The following is a 26,108-nucleotide window of genomic DNA, read 5'->3' as shown; positions in this document are numbered from 1 at the left end:
ACCAAGAAGTAGGCAGATGGGTGACAGTCAAGAGAGGCAGGGGGAACAGACAGAGAGAGCAGAGCACCCCTGTGGCTGCTCCCAACAACAATAAGTATACCGTTTTGGGGACTGTTGGTGGGGATGACCTACCAGGAACAAGCTGCAGTGGTCCTGTCTCTGGCACTGAGGTTGGACCCTCGACTAGGAAGGGGAGGTGGGAAGAGAAGAGAGCGGTAGTGATAGGGGATTCTATAGTCAGGGGGGCAGATAGGAGATTTTGTGGGGAAGATCGGGAGTCTCAGATGGTATGTTGCCTCCCTGGTGCCAGGGTCCGAGACATCTCAGATCGGGTGCAGGCTATTCTTGAGAGGGAGGGCAAGAACCTAGATGTTGTGGTCCATGTAGGGACCAACGATGTAGGTAGGATGAGTGAGGGGGTCCTGCATAGGGAGTTCAGGGAGTTAGGTGTGAAGCTGAAGAGCAGGACCTCCAGGGTAACAATCTCAGGATTGCTACCTGTGCCACGTGCGTGTGAGGCAAGGAACAGAAAGATTATACAGATTAATACGTGGCTGAGAGGATGGTGCAGGAGGGAGGGCTTCAGGTTTGTAGATAATTGGTCTTTGTTCCAGGGAAGGTGGGATCTGTTCCGAAGGGACGGTTTACACCTGAACTGGAGCGGTACTAACATTCTTGCAGGGAAGTTTGCTAGTGCTTCTTGGGGGGGGGGGGGGGTTTAATTTAAATTTGCAGGGGGCGGGGATCCAGAATGTGAGAGAGGATAGCGAGAGAAAGAATAAGGGACAGGTGGGGACTACACGGTTCCAGAATATTAAGTGTGTAGTAGAGGAAGGTGAGGCGGAACAAATGATAAGGAGGACACATGTACAGAGGGATGGTCTGATGGAACATGGAGTTAAATGTGTTGAAAGAATAAGTAAATGTAGGAAGGACAACAAAATTCTAGGGGCGTATAGCCCGATGGGAGTCCGGGGAGCTGGATTAAGCACAACAGGCAGTGATTCAAACAGAGAGAGGAGAAATGGGCTAAAAATTCTATATCTGAATACACGGTGTCAGAAACAAGGCGGATGAGCTTGAAGCTCAGGTGCGAATGGGTAACTATGATGTTGTTGGGATAACGGAGACATGGCTGCAGGGACTTCAGACCTGGGAAATGAATGTACAAGGGTATATGTACTATCGTAGGGGCAGAAATGTGGGCAGAGGGGGTGGGGTGGCCCTGTTGGTGAGGAATGAGATTCAGTCCTTTGCAAGGGGGGGACATAGGGTCAGGAGAAGTAGAGTGTGTGTGGATAGAACTGAGGAACAGTAAGGGCAAAAGGACCCAAATGGGTGTTGTCTACAGGTCACCAAACAGTAGCATGGATATTGGGTGCAAGTTGAATAGGGAGTTAACATTGGCATGTGGCAAAGGTAATGTCGCAGTAGTTATGGGGGATTTCAATACGCAGGTGAACTGGGAGAATCAGGTTGGTGCTGGACCTACTGTCTATTGATCAATAAAGCCCTCCCCCAGTATGAGATCGCACAAAGGAGGCCTGACCAGCGCCCCAGCCAGGCAGAAATCTTTATCTCCAACTCCCACCAGTTCACTGATCAGGCCTCCTCTGTCAAACTCAGGTAGACCCCCAAGTAGAGGAGGTGCATGGTGCTTACAGTGGTGTGGCACAACGTGAACTGACCACGGTCCCATACAGTTCGAACTGACCAGTCTGGTACAGTATGAACTGACCATGGTCCAGTACAACGTGAGATGACTGAAGTCCAGCACAGTGGGAATTGACAATAGTCCGGTACAGTGTGAACTGAACACTGTAATCTGTATCTAAGGTTAGATTTTGAGATACAGCATGGTAACGGGTCTTTCTGACCCAATGAGCCTGTGTCACCCCTTCACACCCACTGTGCAGAGTGCAATGCTGGACGGAATAAATGACTTCCACACAAGGTTGCCCAATTCATCCGAGGTCATTTAATATACATGAGTCTTTTGTCATTCTCTGTGGTGTAACAAGTTCCCTCTGCCCCAGTCCCAGCCAGGCTTTGTGAGACGTTTCACAGCTACCCCAGCTTACAATGAGGAGCGGCTGTTTGAGTACAGGCCTCATGTTTCCCACAGCATGAAGGTCTTGCAGAGAGTCTGGGGCCACTGCTGGTCACCTGGGAGCCAGCCCCATCGATTCTGACAGTGATTAGGGCGGTGGTGAGACTCCGGGGAGCCTGGCCATCTCTGTGACTACTGACCTCAGTCTCTTGTCACACACCATTTCATCTCAGCGTTTACAAAGTCTTCCCTAAATCCGCAATGTACAATGGAATTCGATGGCCACTTCCTGTCTGACTGGACCATGGCCTGGGCTTTTGCTGGAGGCAGGGGTCCCGGGTCAGTTGTCCTGCTCCCCGATGGAGGACACTTCCAGGTTCTTCTTCTGCACCAGCCCAGAGACGAAAGCCGACAGGGTCCGCTGTGCACTTTGCTTCCTCATCCACTTGTGCTTCACCCCCTCTTCCACTCTGCCGGTCAGGAAGTAGGTCTCCACTTTTCCCTGTGTCTCCGACACACCCTTCACGTAGATGGGCCCCCGGTACTGCAGGGCGAATCCGTGAAGGTGGAGGATCTGCTGGGTCTGGGCGGGCACCTGGACCCTGCCACTGACCCCTGTGCTGTCCATGCGGCTTGCCAAGTTCACCGTCGTGCCCCAGATGTCAAACTGGGGCTTCTTTGCGCCGATCACCCCGGAGATTGCCGGCCCATGGCTGAACCCTGCGACAGGAGCGAGAGGTGTCAGCTCACAGGGCCTGGGACAGGGTACAGGGGAGACAGCAAGGTGACTGTAGAGAGGAGAGGCAGAGGTGTACAGTCAGGGGTAAAGGAGCAAACCGAGGGTGGGGCTGACAAGGCCATACAGCCTGTCCAATCTGCTCTGCCTTTGAATCATGGCTGTCTTATCCCTCTCTTCTCCCTTCCCCCTATAACCTTTGATGCCCTGGTTAAACAAGAACCAATCAACCGTCACTTTTAATATAACCAATGACTTGGGCTCCACAGTCGTCTGTGGCAACGAAATCTGCAAATTCACCACCCTCCAGTTCAAGAAATTCCTTCTCGTCTCTGTTGTAAATATCCCTCCATTGTGAGGCCATGCCCGCTGGCTTGAGAACTCCTCACTACAGGAAACAAGCCCCCCACATCCAGTTTGCTCAGGCTTTTCAACACTTGAAAGGTTTCAATGAGACCCCCTCATTCATCAATACTCGATAGGTTTCAATGAGATAGCCCCATTCATCAACACTCGATAGATTTCAGTGAGATACCCCCCCATTCATCAATATTCAATAGGTTTCAATGAGACCCCCCCATTCATCAATATTCAATAGGTTTCAATGAGACCCCTCCATTCATCAATATTCAATAGGTTTCAGTGAGATACCCTCCCATTCATCAATATTCAATAGGTTTCAATGAGACCCCCCCATTCATCAACACTCGATAGATTTCAATGAGATACCCCCCATTCATCAACACTCGATAGATTTCAATGAGACCCCCCCATTCATCAACACTCGATAGATTTCAATGAGATACCCCCCATTCATCAACACTCGATAGATTTCAATGAGATACCCCCCATTCATCAACACTCGATAGGTTTCAATGAGATACCCCGCCTCCATTCATCTAAACTCCGGTGAGTACAGGCTGAGAGCCATCAAACACTCCTCATACATTAACCCTTTCATTCCCAGGAACATTCTTTTAGATAACGGTCCCAAAACTGCTCACAATCCTTCAGGTCTGACCAATGCTTTATAAATGCTCAGCATTCCATCCTTGCTGGTATTTCTGGCATACATCACTGGGTAAAGGTGCAAAACAAGTGGCAATGGCCCTGTGTTCCACATCAGCGTGTGATGTTGAAGAAAGGCAAGCCCGAACCACCAAACAAAACCAGTTAATTTCCCCAAGCAGTATTGCTGATCAATACGTCCGCACACTGATCAACGCGTCCGCACACTGATCAAGACATCCATATAATCATATAACGAACACAGCACGGAGGCAGGCCATCTCGGCACTCCTAGTCCGTGCTGAACTCTTAATCTCACCTAGTCCCACCTACCCGCACTCAGCCCATAACCCTCCACTCCTTTCCTGTCTACATACCTATCCAATTTTACCTTAAATGACACAACTGAACTGGCCTCTACTACTTCTACAGGAAGCTCATTCCACACAGCTATCACTCTCTGAGTAAAGAAATACCCCCTCGTGTTTCCCTTAAACTTCTGCCCCCTAACTCTCAAATCATTTCCTCTCGTTTGAATCTCCCCTACTCTCAATGGAAACAGCCTATTCACGTCAACTCTATCTATCCCTCTCAAAATTTTAAATACCTCGATCAAATCCCCCCTCAACCTTCTACGCTCCAATGAATAGAGACCTAACTTGTTCAACCTTTCTCTGTAACTTGTGCTGAAACCCAGGTAACATCCTAGTAAATCGTCTCGGCACTCTCTCTAATTTATTGATATCTTTCCTATAATTCGGTGACCAGAACTGTACACAATATTCCAAATTTGGCCTTACCAATGCCTTGTACAATTTTAACATTACATCCCAACTTCTGTACTCAATGCTTTGATTTATAAAGGCCAGCATTCCAAAAGCCTTCTTCACCACCCTATCTACATGAGACTCCACCTTCAGGGAACTATGCACTGTTATTCCTAGATCTCTCTGTTCCACTGCATTCCTCAATGCCCTACCATTTACCCTGTATGTTCTATTTGGATTATTCCTGCCAAAATGTAGAACCTCACACTTCTCAGCATTAAACTCCATCTGCCAACGTTCAGCCCATTCTTCTAACCGGCATCAATCTCCCTGCAAGCTTTGAAAACCCATCTCATTATCCACAACACCTCCTACCTCAGTATCATCAGCATACTTACTAATCCAATTTACCAGCCCAACATCCAGATCATTTATGTATATTACAAATAACATTGGGCCCAAAACAGATCCCTGAGGCACCCCGCTAGTCACCGGCCTCCATCCCGATAAACAATTATCCACCACTACTCTCTGGCATCTCCCATCCAGCCACTGTTGAATCCATTTTATTACTCCAGCATTAATATCTAATGACTGAACCTTCTTAACTAACCTTCCATGTGGAACTTTGTCAAAGGCTTTGCTGAAGTCCATATAGACTACATCCACTGCCTTACCCTCGTCAACATTCCTCGTAACTTCTTCAAAAAATTCAATAAGGTTTGTCAAACATGACCTTCCACGCACAAATCCATGCTGGCTACTCCTAATCAGATCCTGTCTATCCAGATAATTATAAATACTATCTCTAAGAATACTTTCCATTAATTTACCCACCACTGATGTCAAACTGACAGGTCTATAATTGCTAGGCTTACTTCTAGAACCCTTTTTAAACAATGGAACCACATGAGCAATACGCCAATCCTCCGGCACAATCCCCGTTTCTAATGACATCTTAAGGATCTCCATCAGAGCTCCTGCTATTTCTACACAAACTTCCCTCAAGGTCCTGGGGAAGATCCTGTCAGGCCCCGGAGATTTATCCACTTTTAAATTTCTTAAAAGCGCCAGTACCTCCACCTCTTTAATTGTCATAGGTTCCATAACTTCCTTACTTGTTTCCCACACCTTACACAATTCAATATCCTTCTCCTTAGTGAATACCGAAGAGAAGAAATCGTTCAAAATCTCTCCCATCTCCCTCGGCTCCACACATAGCTGACCACTCTGATTCTCTCAGGGGCCAATTTTATCCCTCACTATCCTCTTGCTTTTAATATAACTGTAGAAACCTTTCGGATTTACTTTCACCTTATTTGCCAAACCAACCTCGTATCTTCTTTTAGCTTTTCTAATCTCTTTCTTAAGATTCCTTTTACATTCTTTATATTCCTCGAGCAATTCCTTTACTCCATGCTGCCTATATCTATTGTAGACACCCCTCTTTTTCCGAACCAAATTTCTAATATCCCTTGAAAACCATGGTGCTTTCAAACCTTTAACCTTTCCTTTCACCCTAACAGGAACATAAAGATTCTGTACCCTCATAATTTCACCCTTAAATGACCTCCATTTCTCTATTACATCCTTCCCATAAACCAACTTGACCCAATCCACTCTCTCTAAATCCCTTCGCATCTCCTCAAAGTTAGCCTTTCTCCAAACAAAAATCTCAACTCTAGGTCCAGTCCTGTCCTTCTCCATAATTATATTGAAGCTAATGCTATTGTGATCACTGGACCCGAAGTGCTCCCCAACACATTCATCTGTCAGCTGACCTATCACATTCCCTCACAGGAGATCCAACACTGCCCCATCTCTAGTCGGTACTTCTATGTATTGTTGCAAAAAACTATCCTGCACACATTTCACAAACTCTAAACCATCCAGCCCTTTTACAGAATGAGCTTCCCAGTCTACATGTGGAAAATTAAAATCTCCCACAATCACCACCTTGTGTTTACTACAAATATCTGCTATCTCCTTACATATTTGCTCTTCCAACTCATGCTCCCCATTAGGTGGCCTATAATACACTCCTATCAGTGTTACTACACCTTTCCCATTCCTCAACTCCACCCAAATAGCCTCCCTAGAGGAGATCTCTAATCTATCCTTCCAAAGCACCACCATAAGATTTTCTCGGACAAGCAATGCAACACCTCCTCCTCTGGTCCCTCCTACTCTATCACACCTGTAGCAACTAAATCCAGTAATATTTAGTTGCCAATCACACCCTTCCTGCAACCATGTTTCATTAATAGCTACAACATCATAATTCCAGGTATCAATCCACGCTTTAAGCTCATCCACCTTTCTTACAATGCTCCTAGCATTAAAATAGATACATTTAAGATACTCTCCATCTCCTCCTCTCTTTTCATCCCTAACAATGCATTCAAATTCATTATCCTTTTCTTTCTTCTCCCCTACATCTTCGGGCTGAGCGCATCCCTTCTCCATCACCTGCCTTTCCTCCCTCACACACTGTCTACTTACTTGCTCTACTGGTGAACTAACCTCCTCTCCCATAGTTTCCTCAAATTGATTCCCACCCCCCCCCCATCTTACTAGTTTAAAGTCTGCCCTGTAGCCCTAGCAAACCTCCCCGCTAGGATATTGGTTCCCCAGGATTCAAGTGTAACCCGTCCTTCTTGAACAGGTCACGCCTGCCCCAGAAGAGGTCCCAATGATCCAGAAACTTGAATCCCTGCCCCCTGCTCGAATCCCTCAGCCACGCATTCATCCTCCACTTAATTCCATTCCTACTCTCACTGTCGCGTGGCACAGGCAGTAATCCCGAGATTACTACCTTTGCAGTCCTTCTTCTTATCAACACTTCCACACGCTGATCAACACGTCCGCACGCTGATCAACACGTCCGCACGCTGATCAACACATCCACACGCTGATCAACACGTCCACATGCTGATCAACACGTCCTCACGCTGATTCACACATCCACACGCTGATCAACACTTCCACACACTGATCAAGACGTCCACACACTGATCAACACGTCCTCACGCTGATCAAGATGTCCGCACGCTGATCAACACGTCCGCACGCTGATCAACACGTCCGCACGCTGATCAACACGTCCGCACTCTGATCAACACGTCCGCACGCTGATCAACACATCCACACGCTGATCAACACGTCCGCACGCTGATCAACACGTCCGCACTCTGATCAACACGTCCGCACGCTGATCAACACATCCACACGCTGATCAATACGTCCACACGCTGGCAACCACCACAACATTAGCATTTCCTGTCTGAGTCAGACACTGCTGTTTCTAGCATCACTTCAAGACATACAATCAATCTATATCTATCTATCTTCCTACATATATATCAAAATTTCTGTTACTATGAATAGTTGAGTGAGTAGAAGATGAACTGATCTCCAGAAATCATAAAGTCAAGTCACTTTTATTGTCATTTTGACCATAACTGCTGGTACAGTGCATAGTAAAAATGAGACAACGTTTTTCAGGACCATGGGGTTACATGACACATTACAAAAACTAGACTGATCTACGTAAGAAAAACAACACAGAAAAAAAACATAAAACAACTACATGATAGTACAGACCTACCCAGGACTGCATAAAGTGCACAAAAGATTGCAGGCATTACAATAAATAATAAACAGGACAATAGGGCAGTAAGGTGTCAGTCCAGGCTTTGGGTATTGAGGAGTCTGACAGCTTGGGGGAAGAAACTGTTACACAGTCTGGTCATGAGAGCCTGAATGCTTTGGTGTCTTTTCCCAGACAGCAGGAGGGAGAAGAGATTGAATGAGGGGTGCATGGGGTCCTTCATAATGTTGTTTGCTTTGCAGATGCAGCATGTATTGTAAATGTCTGTAATGGCGGGAAGAGAGACCCCGATGATCTTCTCAGCTGACCTCACTATCCGCTGCAGGGTCTTGCGATCCGAGATGGTGCAATTTCTAGACCAGGCTGTGATGCAGCTGCTCAGGATGCTCTCAATACAACCCCTGTAGAATGTGATGAGGATGGGGGGTGGGAGATTCACTGCTCTCGATACAACCCCTGTAGAATGTGATGAGGATGGGGGGTGGGAGATTCACTGCTCTCGATACAACCCCTGTAGAATGTGATGAGGATGGGGGGGGTGGGAGATGGACATTCCTCAGCCTTCGCAGAAAGTAGAGACGCTGCTGGGCTTTCTTTGCTATGGAACTGGTGTTGAGGGACCAGGTGAGATTCTCCATCAGGTGAACACCAAGAAATCTGGAGCTCTTAACGATCTCTACCGAGGAGCTGTCGATGTTCAGCGGGGAGTGGTCGCTCCCTGCCCTCCTGACGTCAACAACCATTTGATGTTGGAGAGAGTTCAGAGAAGACTCACTAGGATGATTCCTGGAATGCAGGTACTAACATATGAGGAGCGTTTGTTGGCTCTTGGACTGTATTCATTAGCGTATAGAAGAATGAGAGGGGATCTCATAGGAACATTTCGAATGTTGAAAGGGTTGGACAGAGTAGATGTGAAAAAGCTGTTTCCCTTGGTGGGTGAGTCCAGGACAAGAGGTCACAGTCATAGAATTATAGAGGATACCCATTTAAAACAGAGATGAGGAGAAATTTTTTTAACCAGAGGGTCGTGGATTTATGGAATTCATTGCCACACCTGTCATTGAGGGTGTTTAAGGAGGAGATTGATAGGTATCTAATTAGTCAGGGTATCAAGGGATATGCAGAAAAAGCCGGAAATTGGAACTAGGTGGGAGAATAGTTTAGCTCATGGTGGAGTGGCGGAGCAGACTCGATGGGCCGAATGGCCTACTTCTGCTCCTTTGTCTTGTGAATCTTGTGATCTCTTTTGTTTTGTTCACATTCAGAGACAGGTTGTTGGATCTGCATCAGTCTGTTAGCCGCTGCACCTCCTCTCTGTAAGCTGACTCGTCGTTCTTGCTGATGAGACCCACCACGGTCGTGTCATCAGCGAACTTGATGATGTGGCTCGAGCTGTGTGTTGCAGCACAGTCGTGGGTCAGCAGAGTGAACAGCAGTGGACTGAGCACACAGCCCGGGGGAGACTCCTGCTCAGTGTGATAGTGTTGAGGATGCTGCTCCCGATCCAGACTGTCTGAGGTCTCCCAGTCAGGAAGTCTAGGATCCAGTTGCAGAGGGAGGTGTTCATGCCCAGTAGGCTCAGCTTTCCAACCAGTTTCTGAGGGATGATTGTGTTGAATGCTGAACTGAAGTCTATGAACAGCATCCAAATGTATATGTCCTTTTTGTCCAGGTGGGTTAGGGCCAGGTGGAGGGTGATGGCAATGGTGTCATCTGTTGAGCAGTTGGGACGGTACGCAAACTGCAGGGGGTCCAGTGAGGGGGGCAGCAGGGTCTTGATGTGCCTCATGACGAGCCTCTCAAAGCACTTCATGATGATGGATGTGAGTGCAACGGGACGGTAGTCATTTAGGCAGGACACTGAAGACTTCTTCGGCACAGGGACGATGGTGGCGGCCTTGAAGCACGGAACGGTGGTGCTGCTCAGGGAGATGTTGAAGATGTCAGTAAGAACAGATGAAACATTCTTTTCATTATTTTAAGCAAGATTAATGTATTATTTTTGTTTTGTACAATTTTAGAGTGAAAAAAAGGAAAGGAGCACCATGCAAAATGTTGGGCACCCCTAGAGATTTGAGCTCTCAGATAACTTTTACCAAGGTCTCAGACCTTAATTAGCTTGTTCGGGCTATGGCTTGTTCACAATCATCGTTTGGAATGGCCAGGTGATGCAAATTTCAAAGCTTTATAAATACCCTGACTCCTCAAACCTTGTCCCAACAATCAGCAGCCATGGGCTCCTCTAAGCAGCTGCCTAGCACTCTGAAAATGAAAATAAATGATGCCCACAAAGCAGGAGAAGGCTATAAGAAGATAGCAAAGCATTTTCAGGTAGCCGTTTCCCCAGTACATAATGTAATTAAGAAGTGGCAGTTAACAGGAATGGTGGAGGTCTTCCAGTTGAGGTCTGGAAGACCAAGAAAGTGTTCTGAGAGAACTGTTCGTAGGATTGCTAGAAAGGCAAATCAAAACCCCAGTTTGACTGCAAAAGACCTTCAGGAAGATTTAGCAGACTCTGGAGTGGTGGTGCACTGTTCTACTGTGCAGTGACACCTGCACAAATATGACCCTCCTGGAAGAGTCATCAGAAGAAAACTTTTCCTGCATCCTCACCACAAAATTCAGCATCAAGAGTTTGCAAAGGAACATCTAAACAAGCCTGAAGCATTTTGCAAACAAGTCCTGTGGACTGATAAAGTTAAAATAGAACTTTTTGGCTGTAATGAGCAAAGGTATGTTTGGAGAAAAAAGGGTGTAGAATTTCATGAAAAGAACACCTCTCCAACTGTTAAGCACAGGGGTGGATTGATCATGCTTTGGGCTTGTGTTGCAGCCAATGGCACGGGGAACATTTCACTGATAGAGGGAAGAATGAATTCAATTAGATACCAGCAAATTCTGGAAGCAAACCTCACACTGTCTGTAAAAGAGCTGAAGATGAAAAGAGGCTGGCTTCTACAACAGGATAATGATCCTAAACACTCCTCAAAATCCACAATGGACTACCTCAAGAGGTGCAAGCTGAAGGTTTTGCCATGGCCCTCACAGTCCCCCAACCTAAATATCAACGAAAATCTGTGGATAGACCTCAAAAGAGCAGTGCATGCAAGACGGCCCAAGAATCTCACAGAACCAGAAGCTTTTTGCAAGGAAGAATGGGTGAAAATCCCCCAAACAAGAATTGAAAGACTCTTAGCTGGCTACAGAAAGCATTTACAAGCTGTGATACTTGCCAAAGGGGGTGTTACTAAGTACTGACCATGCAGGGTGCCCAAACTTTTGCTTCGGGCTCTTTTCCTTTTTTGTTATTTTGAAACTGTTAAAGATGGAAATAAAAAAGTAGTCTTGCTTAAAATATTAAAGAAATGTGTCATCTTTAACTTTATGTTTTTTTGAAAATTAGGCAATCTTTTACTCGCTTAGCTATTCACAGTAACAGAAATTTTGACCAGGGGTACCCAAACTTTTACATGCCATGGTATATATCTATACAGCTTGGCCAACTCTCCCTATAACTCAAGCCCTCTAATCCCGCCAACACCCTCAGAAATCTTTTCTGCTTCATGTTCCTTCACAGGGTGACCAGACGTGACATAGTACTCCGTGTGACCTCACCAACAACTGCAACACAATGTCCCAATTCTGATGGTCAATACCTTCCTCAGCCCAATTCACCAAATTATGAAGATCCCCCTGAAATCTACAAAAACCTTCGTCACTGTGAACAACAGCTCCTGCTTTTGTTTCATAGAACATTACATCACAGAACAGGACCTTTCCCCAATGATTACATCACAGTACAGGACATTTCCCCTGTGATTACAGCACAGTACAGGACATTTCCCCTGTGATTACATCACAGTACAGGACATTTCCCCTGTGATTACAGCACAGTACAGGAATTTTCCCAAAGATTACAGCACAGTACAGGAATTTTCCCCAATGATTACAGCACAGTACAGGACATTTGACCTACTATGTTGTGCCAACAAATCTTCCCACAAAATACGGGAAGAATTTAGGCAGCATCTATGCAAATGAAGAAACAGTCAACATTTCCGCCAAGACTGTTCATCAAGAGTGGAAAGTTGAGGGGGATGCATATGCTCCTTGGCATTCATTCCATTGTCATATCTTTTCCCTTCCTTTCCAGTGCTGATGAAGGGTTTTGGCCTGAAATGCTAACTGTTTATTCCTTTCTACAGATACTGCCTGAGCTGCTGAGTTCCTCCAGCTTTTTCTGTGTGTTGCTTCGGATTTCCACCATTAAGAACATATCTATTTATATACAGAAAGGTGGTCCCTAGGTACTTGGAGGTACATGATAAATTAGACTAAAGTTCGCCTCGTTTCCTTAAAATAAAATTTCCCTGGAAAATCTGTTAGAATTATTTATAGAAACAGCAAGCAAAGGAAAATTGGTGGACGTTGTGTACTTGGATTTTCAGATGGCCTTTCAGAAGGTGCCTGCCACACATGAGGCTGCTTAACAAGGTAAGAACCCGTGGCATTATAGGAAAGATACTAGCATGGATAGAGCACTGGTTGATTGGCAGAAGGCAAAGAGGGGCAATTAAGAACACAAAACCATAAGCAGAATTCGGTGATTCAGCCCATCGAGTCTGCTCTACCATTCCGTCATGGCTGACCCCAGATCCAACTCAACCCCATACATCTGCCTTCTCACAATATCCTTTGATGCCCTGACGGATCAGGAAATGATCAACTTTCGCTTTAAATATACCCACAGACTTGGCCCCCACCGCAGTCTGGCAGAGCATTCCACAGATTTACTGCTCTCTGGCTAAAAAGAGCCTCCTACCCCTGTTCTAAAGGGTCATCCCTCAAGTTTGAGGCTGTGCCCTCCAGTTCTGCATAGCCCCACCATAGGAAACATCCTCTCCACATCCACTCTATCCAGTCCTTTCAACATTCGGTAGGTTCCAATGAGATTCCCCTGCATTCTTCTAAATTCCAGTGAGCACAGGACCAAAGCTGTCAAATGCTCCTCATTTGTTAACCCCTTAATTCCCAGAATCATCCTCGTGAACTTCCTCAGGACACTCTCCAATGTCAGTATATCCTTTCCGAGATATTGGGTCCAAAACTGTTGATCATACTTCATGTATGGCCTGACTAGTATTTTATAAAGACTCAGCATTATCTCCTTGTTTTTATACTCTATTCCCCTTGAAATGAATGCCAACATTGCATCTGCCTTCTTTATCACAGCTAACCTGTAAATTAACCTTCTGGGAGTCTTGCACAAGGACTCCTAAGTCCCTCTGCACCTCCGATGTTCGAAACTTCTCCCCACTTAGATAACAGTCCCACAGTATTGTTCCTTTTACCAAAATGTATTATCATACATTTCCCAACACTATTCCAGCTGCCACTTTTTTGCCCATTCTTACAATTTGTCTAAGTCTTGTTGCAATCACATTGCTTCTTCAGCACTACCTACACTTCCACCTGTCTTCATATCAACTGCAAACTTTGCCACAAAGCCATCAATTCCATTATCCAAATCACTGACAAACAATGTAAGAAGAAGTGGTACCAATACCAGTCCCTGTGGAACACCACAGAAGGATGTGGAAACCATATAAAGGGTGTAAAGGAGATTTACAAGGATTTTGCCTGGACTGGGGAGCTTGCCTATGAGAACAGGTTGAGCGAACTCGGCCTTTTCTCCTTGGAGTGACGGAGGATGCGAGGTGACCTGATAGAGGTATATAAGATGATGAGAGGCATTGAACATGTGGATAGTCAGAGGCATTTTCCCAGGGCTGAAACGGTTGTCACAAGAGGACACAGGTTTAAGGTGCTGAGGAGTAGATACAAAGGAGATGTCAGGGGTAAGATTTTTTACTCAGAGAGTGGTGTGTGAGTGGAATGGGCTGCCAGCACCATTGGTGGAGGCGGATAAGATAGGGTCTTTTAAGAGACTTTTGCATAGGTGCATGGAGCTTAGAGAAATAAAGGGCTATAGGTAAACCTAGTAATTTCTCAGGTAGGGACATGTTCGGCACAAGCTTGTGGGCCGAAGGTCCTGTATTGTGCTGTAGGTTTTCTATGTTTCTATACACTGCATCTACTGCTCTACCCTCGTCAATGTGTTTAGTCACATCTTCAAAAAGTTCATTCAGGCTCGTAAGGGACAACCTGCCTTTGATAAAGCTATGTTGAATATTCCTAATCATATCATGCCTCTCCAAATGTTTATAAATCCTGCCTCTCAGGATCTTTTCCATCAACTTACCAACCACTGAAGTAAGACTCACTGGTGTATAATTTCCTGGGCTATCTCTACTCCTTTTCTTGAATAAGGGAACAACATCTGCAACCCTCCAATCCTCTGGAACCTCTTTCATCCCCATTGATGATGCAAAGATCATTGCCAGAGGCTCAGCAATCTCCTCCCTTGCCTCCCAGAGTAGCCTGGGGTACATCTCGTCTGGTCCCAGTGATTTATCCAACTTGATGCTTTCCAAAATCTCCAGCACGTCATCTTTCTTAATATCTATATGTTCAAGCTTTTCAGTCCGCTGTAAGTCATCCCTAAAATTGCCAAGATCCTTTTCTGTAGTGAATACTGAAGCAAAGTATTCATTAAGTACCTCCACTATCTCCTCTGGTTCCATACACACTTTTTGAATGTCACACTTGATTGGTCCTATTCTCTTGTGTCTTATCCTCTTGCTCTTCACATACTTGTAGAATGTCTTGGGGTTTTCCTTAATCCTGTCTGCCAAGGCCTTCTCATTCTTAAACTGCTTCCTGCTAGACTTATAATCCTATAGATCTGTATCATTAAGTAGTTTTTTGAATCTTTTGTAAGCATTTTCTTTTCTTCTTGACTAGATTTACAATAGCCTTTGTACACCATGTTTCCTGTACCATACCATCCTTTCCTTGTCTCATTGGAACGTACTTATGCAGAACACCACACAAATATCCCCTGAACATTTGCCACATCTCTGTTGTACATTTCCTTGAGAATATCCGTTCCCAATTTATGCTTCCAAGTTCCTGCCCGATCACCTCATATTTCCCCTTCCTCCAATTAAACGTTTCCCTAACTTGTCTGTTCCTATCCCTCTCCAATACTATGGTAAAGGAAATAGAATTGTGATCACTATCTCCAAATGTTTACCCCACTGAGAGATTTGACACCTGATGAGGTTCATTTCCCAATACCAGATCAAGTACAGCCTCTCCTCTTGTAGGCTTATCTACATATTGTGTCAGGAAATCTTCCTGAACACATCTAACAAACCACCCCATCTAAACCCCTAGTTCTAGAGAGATGCCGATCAATGTTTGGGAGATTAAAATCTCTCACCACAGCAACCCTGTTATTATTACACCTTTCCAGAATCAGTTTCCCTACCTGCTCCTTGATATCCCTGTTACTATTGAGTGGACTATAAAAAACTTCCAGTATGGTTATTGACCCCTTCCTGCTCCTAACCTCCACCCACAGAGACTCAGTAGACAATCCCTTCCTGACCTCCACCTTTTCTGCAGCCGTAACACTATCTCTGATCAACAGTGCCACGCCCTCACCTCTTTTGCCTCCCTCACAGACCTTTCTGAAACACCTACAGCCTCACACTCTAAGTAACCATTCCTGGGGCCCTCTGACATCCAAGTCTCTGTAATGGCCACAACATTGTAGCTCCAGGTACTGATTCACACTCTAATCTCACCCTCTTTATTCATAATACTCCTTGCTTTAAAATAGACACATTTCAAACTATCGGTCAAAGCATGACTTTTCTCTATTACCTGCCTATCCTCCCTCTCGCACTGTCTCCAAGTTTTCTCTATCTGTGAGCCAACTGCCTCTTCCTTCATCTCTTCAGTTCAATTTGCACCCAGCAATTCTAGTTTAAACTCTCCCCAATAGCTGTAGCAAACGTCCCTGCCAGGATATTGGTCCCTTGGGATTCAAGTGCAACCCGTCCTTTTTGTACAGACCCACCTACCCAAAAAGAGGTCCCAATAATCCAGAAATCTGAATCCCTGCCCCCTGCTCCAATCCCTCAGCCAAGCATTTATCCTCCACCTCACTCTGTTCTTATACTCACTGTCACGTGGCACTGGCAATAATCTGGAGATTACTACCTTTGAGATCCTGCTTTTCATCTTCCTTCCTAACTCCCTGTAGTCTATTTTCAGGATCTACTCCCTTTTCTTACCTATGTCGTTGGTACCAATATGTACCACAACCTCTGGCTGTTCCTTTTCCCACTTCAGGATAGCATGAACATGATCAGAAACATCCCGGACCCTGGCACCTGGGAGGCCAAATACCATCCGAGTTTCTTTCCTGCAACCACAGGATCGCCTGTCTGACCCCCTAACTATAGAGTCCCCTATCACTGCTGCCACCCTCTTCCTTTCCCTCCCCTTCTGAGCCACAGGGCCAGACTCTGTGCCAGAGGCGCAGCCATTGTTGCTTCCCCCAGGTAGGCCGTACCCCGCAGCAGTACTCAAACAGGAGTACTTATTGTCAAGTGATACTGCCACAGGGGTACTCTCTAGCCTCTGACTCCTGCCCTTCTCTCTCCTGACTGTTACCCACTTATCTGACTCCCCAGGCCCCAGAGTGACTACCTGCCTATAGTTCCTCTCTATCACTTCTTCACTCTCCCTGACCAGACAAAGGTAATCGAGCTACATCTCCAGTTCCCTAATCTGGTCCCTAAGGAACTGCAGCTCAATGCACCTGGCTCAGATGTGGCTGTCCAGGAGGCTGGAAGTCTCCAGGATTTCCCACATCTGACACCGAGTACAGAACACCAGCCTCACACACGTATTTCCTGTCTGTATTCTACCTCATCTCTGCCTGTTATCGCCTAACCCCATTGAACCAAAGCCTTCCTACTCAGACACCCTCTCTATAAAGCTGTCTCCTTTAAACTTTTCTCGCTGTTCTAACTGGCTGGTGTCCACACGCTTGTGCAGTTGTGTCTCGATTTAGTAATGCCTTACTAAAATCTATGTAGACAACATTCACTGTTCTACCCTGTCAAAAAAGCTCAATCATGACCTTTCCCACACAAAGCCATAATGGCTCTCCCTAAATAGGGTGTGGGTTTCCAAATGCTGATATATCCCATCCCCAAGAATCTTCTTTAGCAAGAAGCCAGATTAAAAAAGTGGAGAGCGAAGGAGAACAAATTGGCAGGTGATGGATGAGAGCAGGTGAGGGGGAAGGTGGGTGGGTGGAAGAGAAGGAATAAAGTGAAAACTGCGAGGATATAAGTGGAAGGTAAAGAGCTGTATCTGAAAGAAGAAGAGATGACCGTGAGAGCAAGAGAACCAGAGATGATATCCAGCTGAGGAGAAGAGAAGGGATAAGAGGAGAGCCAGAATGGGGAATGGAAAAGAAAAGGGGGGGGGGGAGAGATTACTGGAGCTTAGTGAAATCGATATTCATGCTGCCAGGTTGGAGGCTGCGCAGACAGAATATGAGGTATTGCTTCTCCTACTTGACAGTGGCCTCAGCATGGCAGTAGAGAAGGCCAAGGACTGACATGTCAAATGGGAATGGAGAGTAGAATTAAACTGGGTGGCCACTGGGATAACCTGTGGTGGATAGAGCAAAGGTGCTTAACAAAGCAGTTCCCCAATCTATATTGGGTCTCACTAATGTAGAGGAGGCCATATTGACCCCAACAGATTCACAATGAAGTGTTGCCTCGGCTGGGGATCTGAAAGGAGGTGAAGGGGCAGAGGGAGCCATGTATCACTTGCAAGGTTAACTGCCAGGATGGAGATCAGTGGAGAAGGATGGGCAGATAAGGTTGCCACCTCCAGCGAGCCCAGCTGAAAGCTGGGAGAGTGTGTTCCAGTGTTGTTGCATGTGCAGTCCACATTCCCTGTTGCTGTGAAACTGCACGCAGAGACTCACCAACACGGAGCGTGAAGTTGATGGAAGAATGCTTATGAATCTCAAGCATGATGTTCTCAAGAGCCAGAGAGAAGTCCGCCAGGGTGCAGAGGTGGCGCCAGGCATCAGGATTCTCCTGAAACAGAGAGCCGTCTCGGTCACTGGGTTCATTACTGTCACTGTCTCCCCAGAACAGAGAGTGGTCTCTTAGCCCCTGACCTCTAGTTGTAGTCCCAACCAGTTACAGTAGGAAAAGCCTGCTTGCATATACCCTATCTATACTCTTCATAATTCTGTACACCTCGATCAAATATCCACTCAATCTTCTGCATTTCAAGTAATCAAGTCCTAACCTATTCAGTCATTTCCTTATCACTCAAGTCCTCCAATTCCAACAACATCCTTGTAAGTTTTCTCTGTAGATAGGTGATCAAAACTCCACACAATACCTCAAATTAGGCCTCATCAATGCTTATACAATGTCAACATAGCATCCTGCCTCATGGACTCAATACTTTGGCTTATGGCCAATATGCAAAAGAGTTTTTTTATGAGCTTATCTACCTGTGACACCAGTTTCACTTAAGTATGGATCTGTATTCCCAGATCTCATTGTTGTCCAGCACTCTTCAGTGCCCTACTGTTCACTGTGTAAGGCTGACCCTGGTTGGTTCTACCAAAGTGGAACTTGTCTGCATTAAATTCCATCTGCTATTTTTTAGCCCATTTCTCCAGTTGGTCTAAATCCCACTGCAAACTCTGATAGTCTTCTTTGCTGTCCATTATACCTCAAGTTGGTGTCATCTGCAAATTCGGTGATCCAGTTATCATCCAGATCATTGATATAGATGACAAACAACCAAACACTGATCCCGGTAGCACACCACTAGTCACAGGCCTCCAGTCAGACAGACAACCCTCTACTACCACTCTCTGGCTTCTTCCACAAAGCCAATGTCTAAACCAATTTGCTACCTTACCTTGAATGCTGAGTGACCAGCCTCCTGTGCGGGACCTTGTCAAATGTCTTGCTAAAGTTCATGTAGAAAACAACTACTGCCTTGTCTTCATCAACTTTCCTGGTAACTTCCCGGTAACATGACCTACAATGCTCAAAGCTATGCTGACTGTCCCTAAACAATCAATGTATATTCAAATACTCATATACAGTTCATTGGAATACCTTCCAATAACTTTCCCACTACTGATGCCACACTCAGCTGTCCATATTTTCTTGGTTTATTTTACAACCTTTTGTAAACAGCAGAATAACATTAGCAACCTCCAATCCGCCTACCTCACTTGTCACTAAGGATGACTTAGATACTGTATCTCTGACATAAGATATAAGAACAGAATTAGGCCATTTGGCCCATTGATTCTACTGATATTTCATCGTGGCTGATCCAATTTTCGTCTCAGCCCCAAACTCCTGCCTTCTCCGCATATCCCTTCATGCCCTGAACAATCATGAAACTAGCAAACTCTACCTTAAATATACAATAAACTTGGCCTCTAAAACTGCCTATGGCAAAGAATTACATAGATTCAGTACTCTCTGGATAAATAAATTTCTCCTCATCTCCACTGTAAAGATTACCCCTCTATTCTGAGACAGTGTCCTCTGGTCTCATAAAACCCCCATCAAAGGAAACATCCTCTCCACATCCACTCTAACAAGGCCTTGAACCATTCAATAGGTTTCAATGAGGTCACCCCTCATTCTTTTGAATTCTTGTGAACACGGGGCCAGAGCCATCAAATGCTCTTCCTGTGACAAGCCATTCAACCCTGGAATCATTTCCGTGAAGCTCCTTTGCACCTTCTCCAGTTTCAGCGCATCCTTTCTAAGAAAAGGGGCTTGAACCTGCTCACAATACTCCAAGTGAGTGCTTCATAAAGTCTTAACATTACATTCTTGCTTTTATATTCTAGTCCTCTTGAAATGAATGCTAACATTGCATTTGCTTTCCTCACCACAGACTCAACCTGCAAATTAACCTTAGGGAATCCTGCACAAGGACTCCCCAGGTCCCTTTGTGCCTCAGGTTTTTTTTTTATTTTCTCTCCATTGAGAAAATAGTCAACTCTCTCATTTCTTCTACCAAAGTGCATGACCATACACTTTGAAACACTGTATTCCATCTGCCATTTCTTTGATCATTTTCTGAATCTTTCTGTAGCCTCTCTACTTCCTTAAAATTACCTCCCCCTCGACCTATCTTCATATTGTCTGCAAACTTTGCAACAAAGCTGTCAATTCCATCATCCAAATCGTTGACAATTAACATGAAAAGAATCGGTTCCAATTCAGACCCCTGTGGAACATCACTAGTCACTGATAGCCAAAGAGGAAAGTCTCCCTTTATTCTCACTCTTTGCTTCCTGCCAGTCAGCCACTGCTTTATTCATGCTAGACTCTTTCCTGTAATACTGTGGCCGTCTTGCCTGCTAAGCAGCCTCATGTGTGGCACCTTGCCAAAGACCTTCTGAAAATCCAAGTACACAATGTCAACTGTTTCTCCACTGTCTATCCTGCTTGCTATTTCTTCAAAGAGTTCCAACAGATTTGTCAGGTATTTTCCCTTGATGAAACCATGCTGACTATAGCCTATTTTACAAGGTCTACTGAGACCACATCCTTAATAATCGACTCCAACATCTTCACAACCACTGACATAAGACTAACTGGCCAATAGTTCTCTTTCTTCCGCCTCTCTCCCTTCTTGAAGAGTGGAGTGACATTTGCAGTTTTCCAGTCTTCCAGAACCATTCCAGAATCTAATAATTCTTGAAAGATAATGCCTTCACAATCTCTTGAGCCTCTTTCAGAACCTTTGGGTATACACAATCTTATCCAGGTGACTTATCTACCTTCAGACCTTTCATTTTTTCAAGAACTTTCTCTAGTTATGGTAATGTCACACACTTCATGAGCTCTGACATGTGAAACTTCCACTTTACTACTGGTGTCTTCCACAGTGAAGACTGATGCAAAGTACTTCTTCAGTTCATCCGCCATTTCCTTAGTCTCTATTACTATCTCTCCAGGATAGTTTTCCAGCTGTCTGATATCCACTCTCATGTCTCTTTACACTTCATGTATCTGATGAAACTTTTGGTATCCTCTTTAATATTATCGGGCAGTTTACCTTTTGCATTCCATCTTTAACTTCTTAATGGCCTTTTAGTTGCCTTCTGGTGGATTTTTAAAGCTTCCCAATCCTCTAACCACACACTAATTTTTGCTATATTATATGCCGTCTCTTAGGCTTTTATTTTGGCTTTGATTTCTCTTGTTAACCATGGTTGTGTCAGCTTGTCTTCTTTTTCTTTGGGATGTACAGTAAATATCCTATGCCTTCCGGCTTGGTCACTACTGCTGGCATATGAACTAGACGGTGTAGTGGTTAAGCGTTGGGCACTACCTGACAACGTCTGCTCCTGGCCAAAGACTACGGTTACCTCATCAGATAACTAGAGAGAGAACCCTGGTGTATGATGCAAGCAACATATGGTTTGCCAGTGACTTTCAGGAAAGACTGGACGACAATCGAGAGGTCGGGGATGCTGCAAAGACAGCTGACCTCCAGGAAAGCTCTCGGCCTGAAACATTGACTGCTCATTTCCACGGATGCTGAGTTCCTCCAGCTTGCTGTACATGTTGCTTTGACCTCCAGGAAAGATAGGCACAGACACACAAGGCTAACACTTGCAAGAGGGCACCATACAAGCTACAGACAAACTAAATATGCAATACTCCCAGAGTGTCCGGATTTCGGGAGGGGAGGATGAGAGATTCAATAGGACGGACATAACGGCAATGGCTAGTACTGGAAATATAATAATGACAAGGCTCAAGAAAACAACACTGTCCAGGGAGGCATTCATTGCTAGAGGCCATTTGGACAAAATCTGCAAAAACATCAAAGGCCTGAAGATATATCAAGGTACAACTGTGAAATGAAGACAAATCAAGTGCAACGCACCACTCAGCATCCGGTGAGATGGTGGAGAACTCCAGCCACGAAGCACCCCACAGAGCTGAAGACCTTTCCTCAGCTGCCTACCAAACAAGAGACCCCTCTGACAGCCTAATCCATTCATCAAGGAAAGAGGATCAGATGACCTAGATCATCAGACAATGCATCTTGGAAGCAGTTTGATGACAACCTGGTTGCAACTTGGAAGCTACATTGGCAGGACCTGTCTACAGGAAACTCAATCCCCTCACAGACATTGTGTTCAACTTTACTAAAGAGCGATTTAGCCCAGTGGAGTGGAAAGGAGATCTTAAACCATCTCAGCAACTAAACAGGAGGGAAACAGAGATCTGCCACCTGAGATGTGAGATAAGGACCCTGAGCAAACAATTCAAAAACAGTTCACCTGATGGAAATGAAGTGACAAAGATCGAACCAGCAAACTGCAAGAACTGTGCAAGCTCAGGAGGGTGGAGCAGCTGCAGAAGTGAAGAAGGGAGAAGGAGAGCACAGATTGTTAAAAACCCATTCGGGTTTACCAGGGCTCTTCTCAACCAGCAAAAATCTGGCACCCTAACCAGCTCAAAGCAGGAGGTGGAAGAATTTCTCTGGAGTCACAGAGCGATCCCTGCAGGAATCAGGGTCACAAATTCAGTCCAAAAGTCCTCCAACCAAGAATGGCAGCAATGGAGCTGAACGTGGCAGAGCCCACGTGGCAGGAGGTCCAGGATATCATCAAGAGAGCAAAGTCATCTGCTGCCCCAGGACGAAGGGGTATATCCAAAACACCTCTGGAGGTTGTGGAAGATAATGAGGAAGATTTGAACCAAAGGCTCTATCCCATCAAGCTGGAAAATACTGAAGGATGCTTTGTTTCCAAGGAAGAAGATTCCTCCACAATCACCCAGTTTCGGACAATCTCCCCCTTAGTCTAGAGTGCAGGATATTCTTCTTGGTGCTTGCAAGAAGGCTGACCACTTACTTAATGAAGAAACACTATATCAACACATATATCCAGAAAGGAGGCATCCAGGTTGGGTGAGGATCTTGCCAATAACATGAGACATGATCACCAGCTAGTGAGGAGGTTTCAAGCTACACTTCACTTCAGCCCACTTTACAACCAGGTGGCAAGACCTCCAAAAAGTGAATCCAACCAGTCGTCCCATCTTCCTCATCTTGGGTACAAAGCTCCTTATATTAGCAACAGCGGATGTAACCCGAGGCCCAGTGTTGGAACCTGGAATCCAACAATCTGCAATACGGGGATTCATGGAAGACATCACAGTAACCATGGTAACCCATGTCCAAGCAAGGTAGATATTGGAAACCCTGGACAACATAGCTACCTGGGCTAGGATGATCTACAAGGCCAAGAAGTCCATATGCATGATGATCAAAAAGGGCAAGATTACTAGCAAGTTCAGACTTCAAGTACAGGGACAACCCAGTAAAATGTCTTGGAAAGTGGTTTAATGCAGCAATGACAGACAGTGACAACATCACTGACACTGTAAAGCAGACTGAACAGTGGCTGAAGAATATCAACAAAACTGGACTCCGTGGTAAATTTAAGACATGGCTGAACCAACATAGGCCAGCTATTTTGGGCCGAAAGTGGGGCACCAACTCGGCCATAGTCCAGACAGTGAGCTCCCTGCTATTGAGGGATACCATCGGCAAGCTATGCCTATGATGGCTAGGTCTCGGCTCAGCACACTTCCAACGATGGGGGAGTGCAAGGGGAAACCAGAACCCAGGCAGAGGTACAGAACCGTGAGGATGAAAGGCAGTGAGCCACAGGGCGCCAGGATGGAATAGGATCTTCCCAAGTTCAAGACCACATGGGCAGATCTTTAGAGACTGGAGCCCTTCCACATTGCTTTCCTTCTGCGGCCCGTGGATGATACTCTCCCTTACTGTCGGGATGCAAAACAGCTTTAGCACAAGGACAGTATAGGTGGTGACTCGACAAGGTCCTGCTGTCCCTCGTCGACACACTGGAGCGGGGGAGGTGAAAAGAGACCGGCTGGCAGAGATACAAACAGTGCAGTCATTTTCATCAAGGAGAGGGCCACACCAGTCATATCAAAGAGGCCTAAATCCAATCTGCTGCAAACTTCCAAATCATGGGAGATGAGGGTCGATGTGGAGAGGAAGCTGCAGTACAGCTGCAAAATCCCTGCGGATTCCCCTTCACCTTCTGCAACCTCATGCTTTCTCACCCTTCCGGTTTCATCCTTCAGAGCTCTCTTGCATTTCTTATATTCCATAAGTACCTCATTTATCCTGCCCATATCTGCTAGGTGCCTCCTTTTTTTCTCTTAGCAAGGGCTTCAATATCTCTTCATCTTTTGAATGGATCTATCCTGCACCTTTCTAATTACCCACAGAAAATCCAGCCATTAGTGTTCTGCTAGAATCCCCTTCCAAACCATGTAACAATCACAGCACGGAAACAGGCCATCTCGGCCCTCCTAGTCCATGCCGAACTCTTAATCTCACCTAGTCCCACCTACCCGCACTCAGCCCACTCCTTCCCCCCACTCCACTCCTTTCCTGTCCATGTACCTATCCAATTTTATCTTAAATGACACAACTGAACTGGCCTCTACTACTTCTACAGGAAGCTCGTTCCACACAGCTTTCACTCTCTGAGTAAAGAAATACCCCCTCATGTTTCCCTTAAACTTCTGCCCCCTAACTCTCAAATCATGTCCTCTTGTTTGAATCTCCCCTACTCTCAATGGAAACAGCCTATTCACGTCAACTCTATCCCTCTCAAAATTTTAAATACCTCGATCAAATCCCCCCTCAACCTTCTACGCTCCAATGAATAGAGACCTAACTTGTTCAACCTTTCTCTGTAACTTAAGTGCTGAAACCCAGGTAACATCCTAGTAAATCGTCTCTGCACTCTCTCTAATTTATTGATATCTTTCCTATAATTCGGTGACCAGAACTGTACACAATATTCCAAATTTGGCCTTACCAATGCCTTGTACAATTTTAACATTACATCCCAACTTCTGTACTCAATGCTTTGATTTATAAAGGCCAGCATTCCAAAAGCCTTCTTCACCACCCTATCTACATGAGACTCCACCTTCAGGGAACTATGCACTGTTATTCCGAGATCTCTCTGTTCCACTGCATTCCTCAATGCCCTACCATTTACCCTGTATGTTCTATTTGGATTATTCCTGCCAAAATGTAGAACTTTACACTTCTCAGCATTAAACTCCATCTGCCAACGTTCAGCCCATTATTCTAACCGGCATAAATCTCCCTGCAAGCTTTGAAAACCCACCTCAGTATCCACAACACCTCCTACCTTAGTATCATTGGCATACTCACTAATCCAATTTACCAGCCCATCATCCAGATCATTTATGTATATTACAAACAACCTTTGCCAGCTCCTCTCTCATGCCTCTGTAAATCCTGTTACTCCACTGTAATGCTGATACATCTGACTTTAGCTTCTTCCTCTCAAATTGCAGGGTGAATTCTATCATAATATAATCACTGGTCCATTGGAGTATTTTTACCTTAAGTTCCTGAATCAAATCTGGTTCATTAGACAACATTCAATCCAGAACTGGCTTTGCCCTAGTGGGCTCAACTAAAAGCTGTTCTAAAAGATCATCCTGTATGCATTCTTCAATTTCCCCCTCATGGGATCCAGCACCGACCTGATTTTCCCAAACTACAGAAATTCCCACAACTATTATAAAGACTTTAGATTAATTACATCCTTCAAATACATGAGAAGTAAAAATCTTTGTTATGTCTCTGTTCAAATGTGCAATGTGCAATTATAGTAATTTATAATAAGTATTATGTACAATAGTAGAGTCAACATAACATAGAAATATAGTTGCATCAGCATAAATTATCAGTCTGATGGCCCAGTGGAAGAAGCTGTCCCGGAGCCTGGTTGATCCTGGCTTTTATGCTGCAGTACCATTTCCACTTTTGACATGCCTTTTCCATCTCCTGCTGAAATTTGTAGCCCACCTTCTAGCTACTGTTCGGGGGTCTGTATAT

General features: G+C 45.2%; 1 protein-coding gene across 1 annotated transcript in view; it reads right to left on the bottom strand.

Moving 5' to 3' along the window:
* Positions 1 to 2,020: 2,020 nt before the first annotated feature.
* The window catches only part of LOC132403305 (adenylate cyclase type 8-like), a 191,743-nt gene continuing 167,655 nt past the window's right edge, over positions 2,021 to 26,108 (bottom strand). Inside the window, exons 20-21 of the mRNA XM_059986758.1 lie at positions 18,097 to 18,211; positions 2,021 to 2,770 (exon numbers count right to left, since the gene is read on the bottom strand). Coding sequence (XP_059842741.1) covers positions 2,391 to 2,770; positions 18,097 to 18,211 — 495 coding nt within the window. The 3' untranslated portion in view covers positions 2,021 to 2,390. The remainder of the gene's footprint in view (positions 2,771 to 18,096; positions 18,212 to 26,108) is intronic.

Source organism: Hypanus sabinus, chromosome 12, assembly GCF_030144855.1.
Source record: "Hypanus sabinus isolate sHypSab1 chromosome 12, sHypSab1.hap1, whole genome shotgun sequence".
Lineage (NCBI taxonomy): Eukaryota > Metazoa > Chordata > Chondrichthyes > Myliobatiformes > Dasyatidae > Hypanus > Hypanus sabinus.
This window is presented reverse-complemented; position numbering and strand designations above follow the sequence as displayed.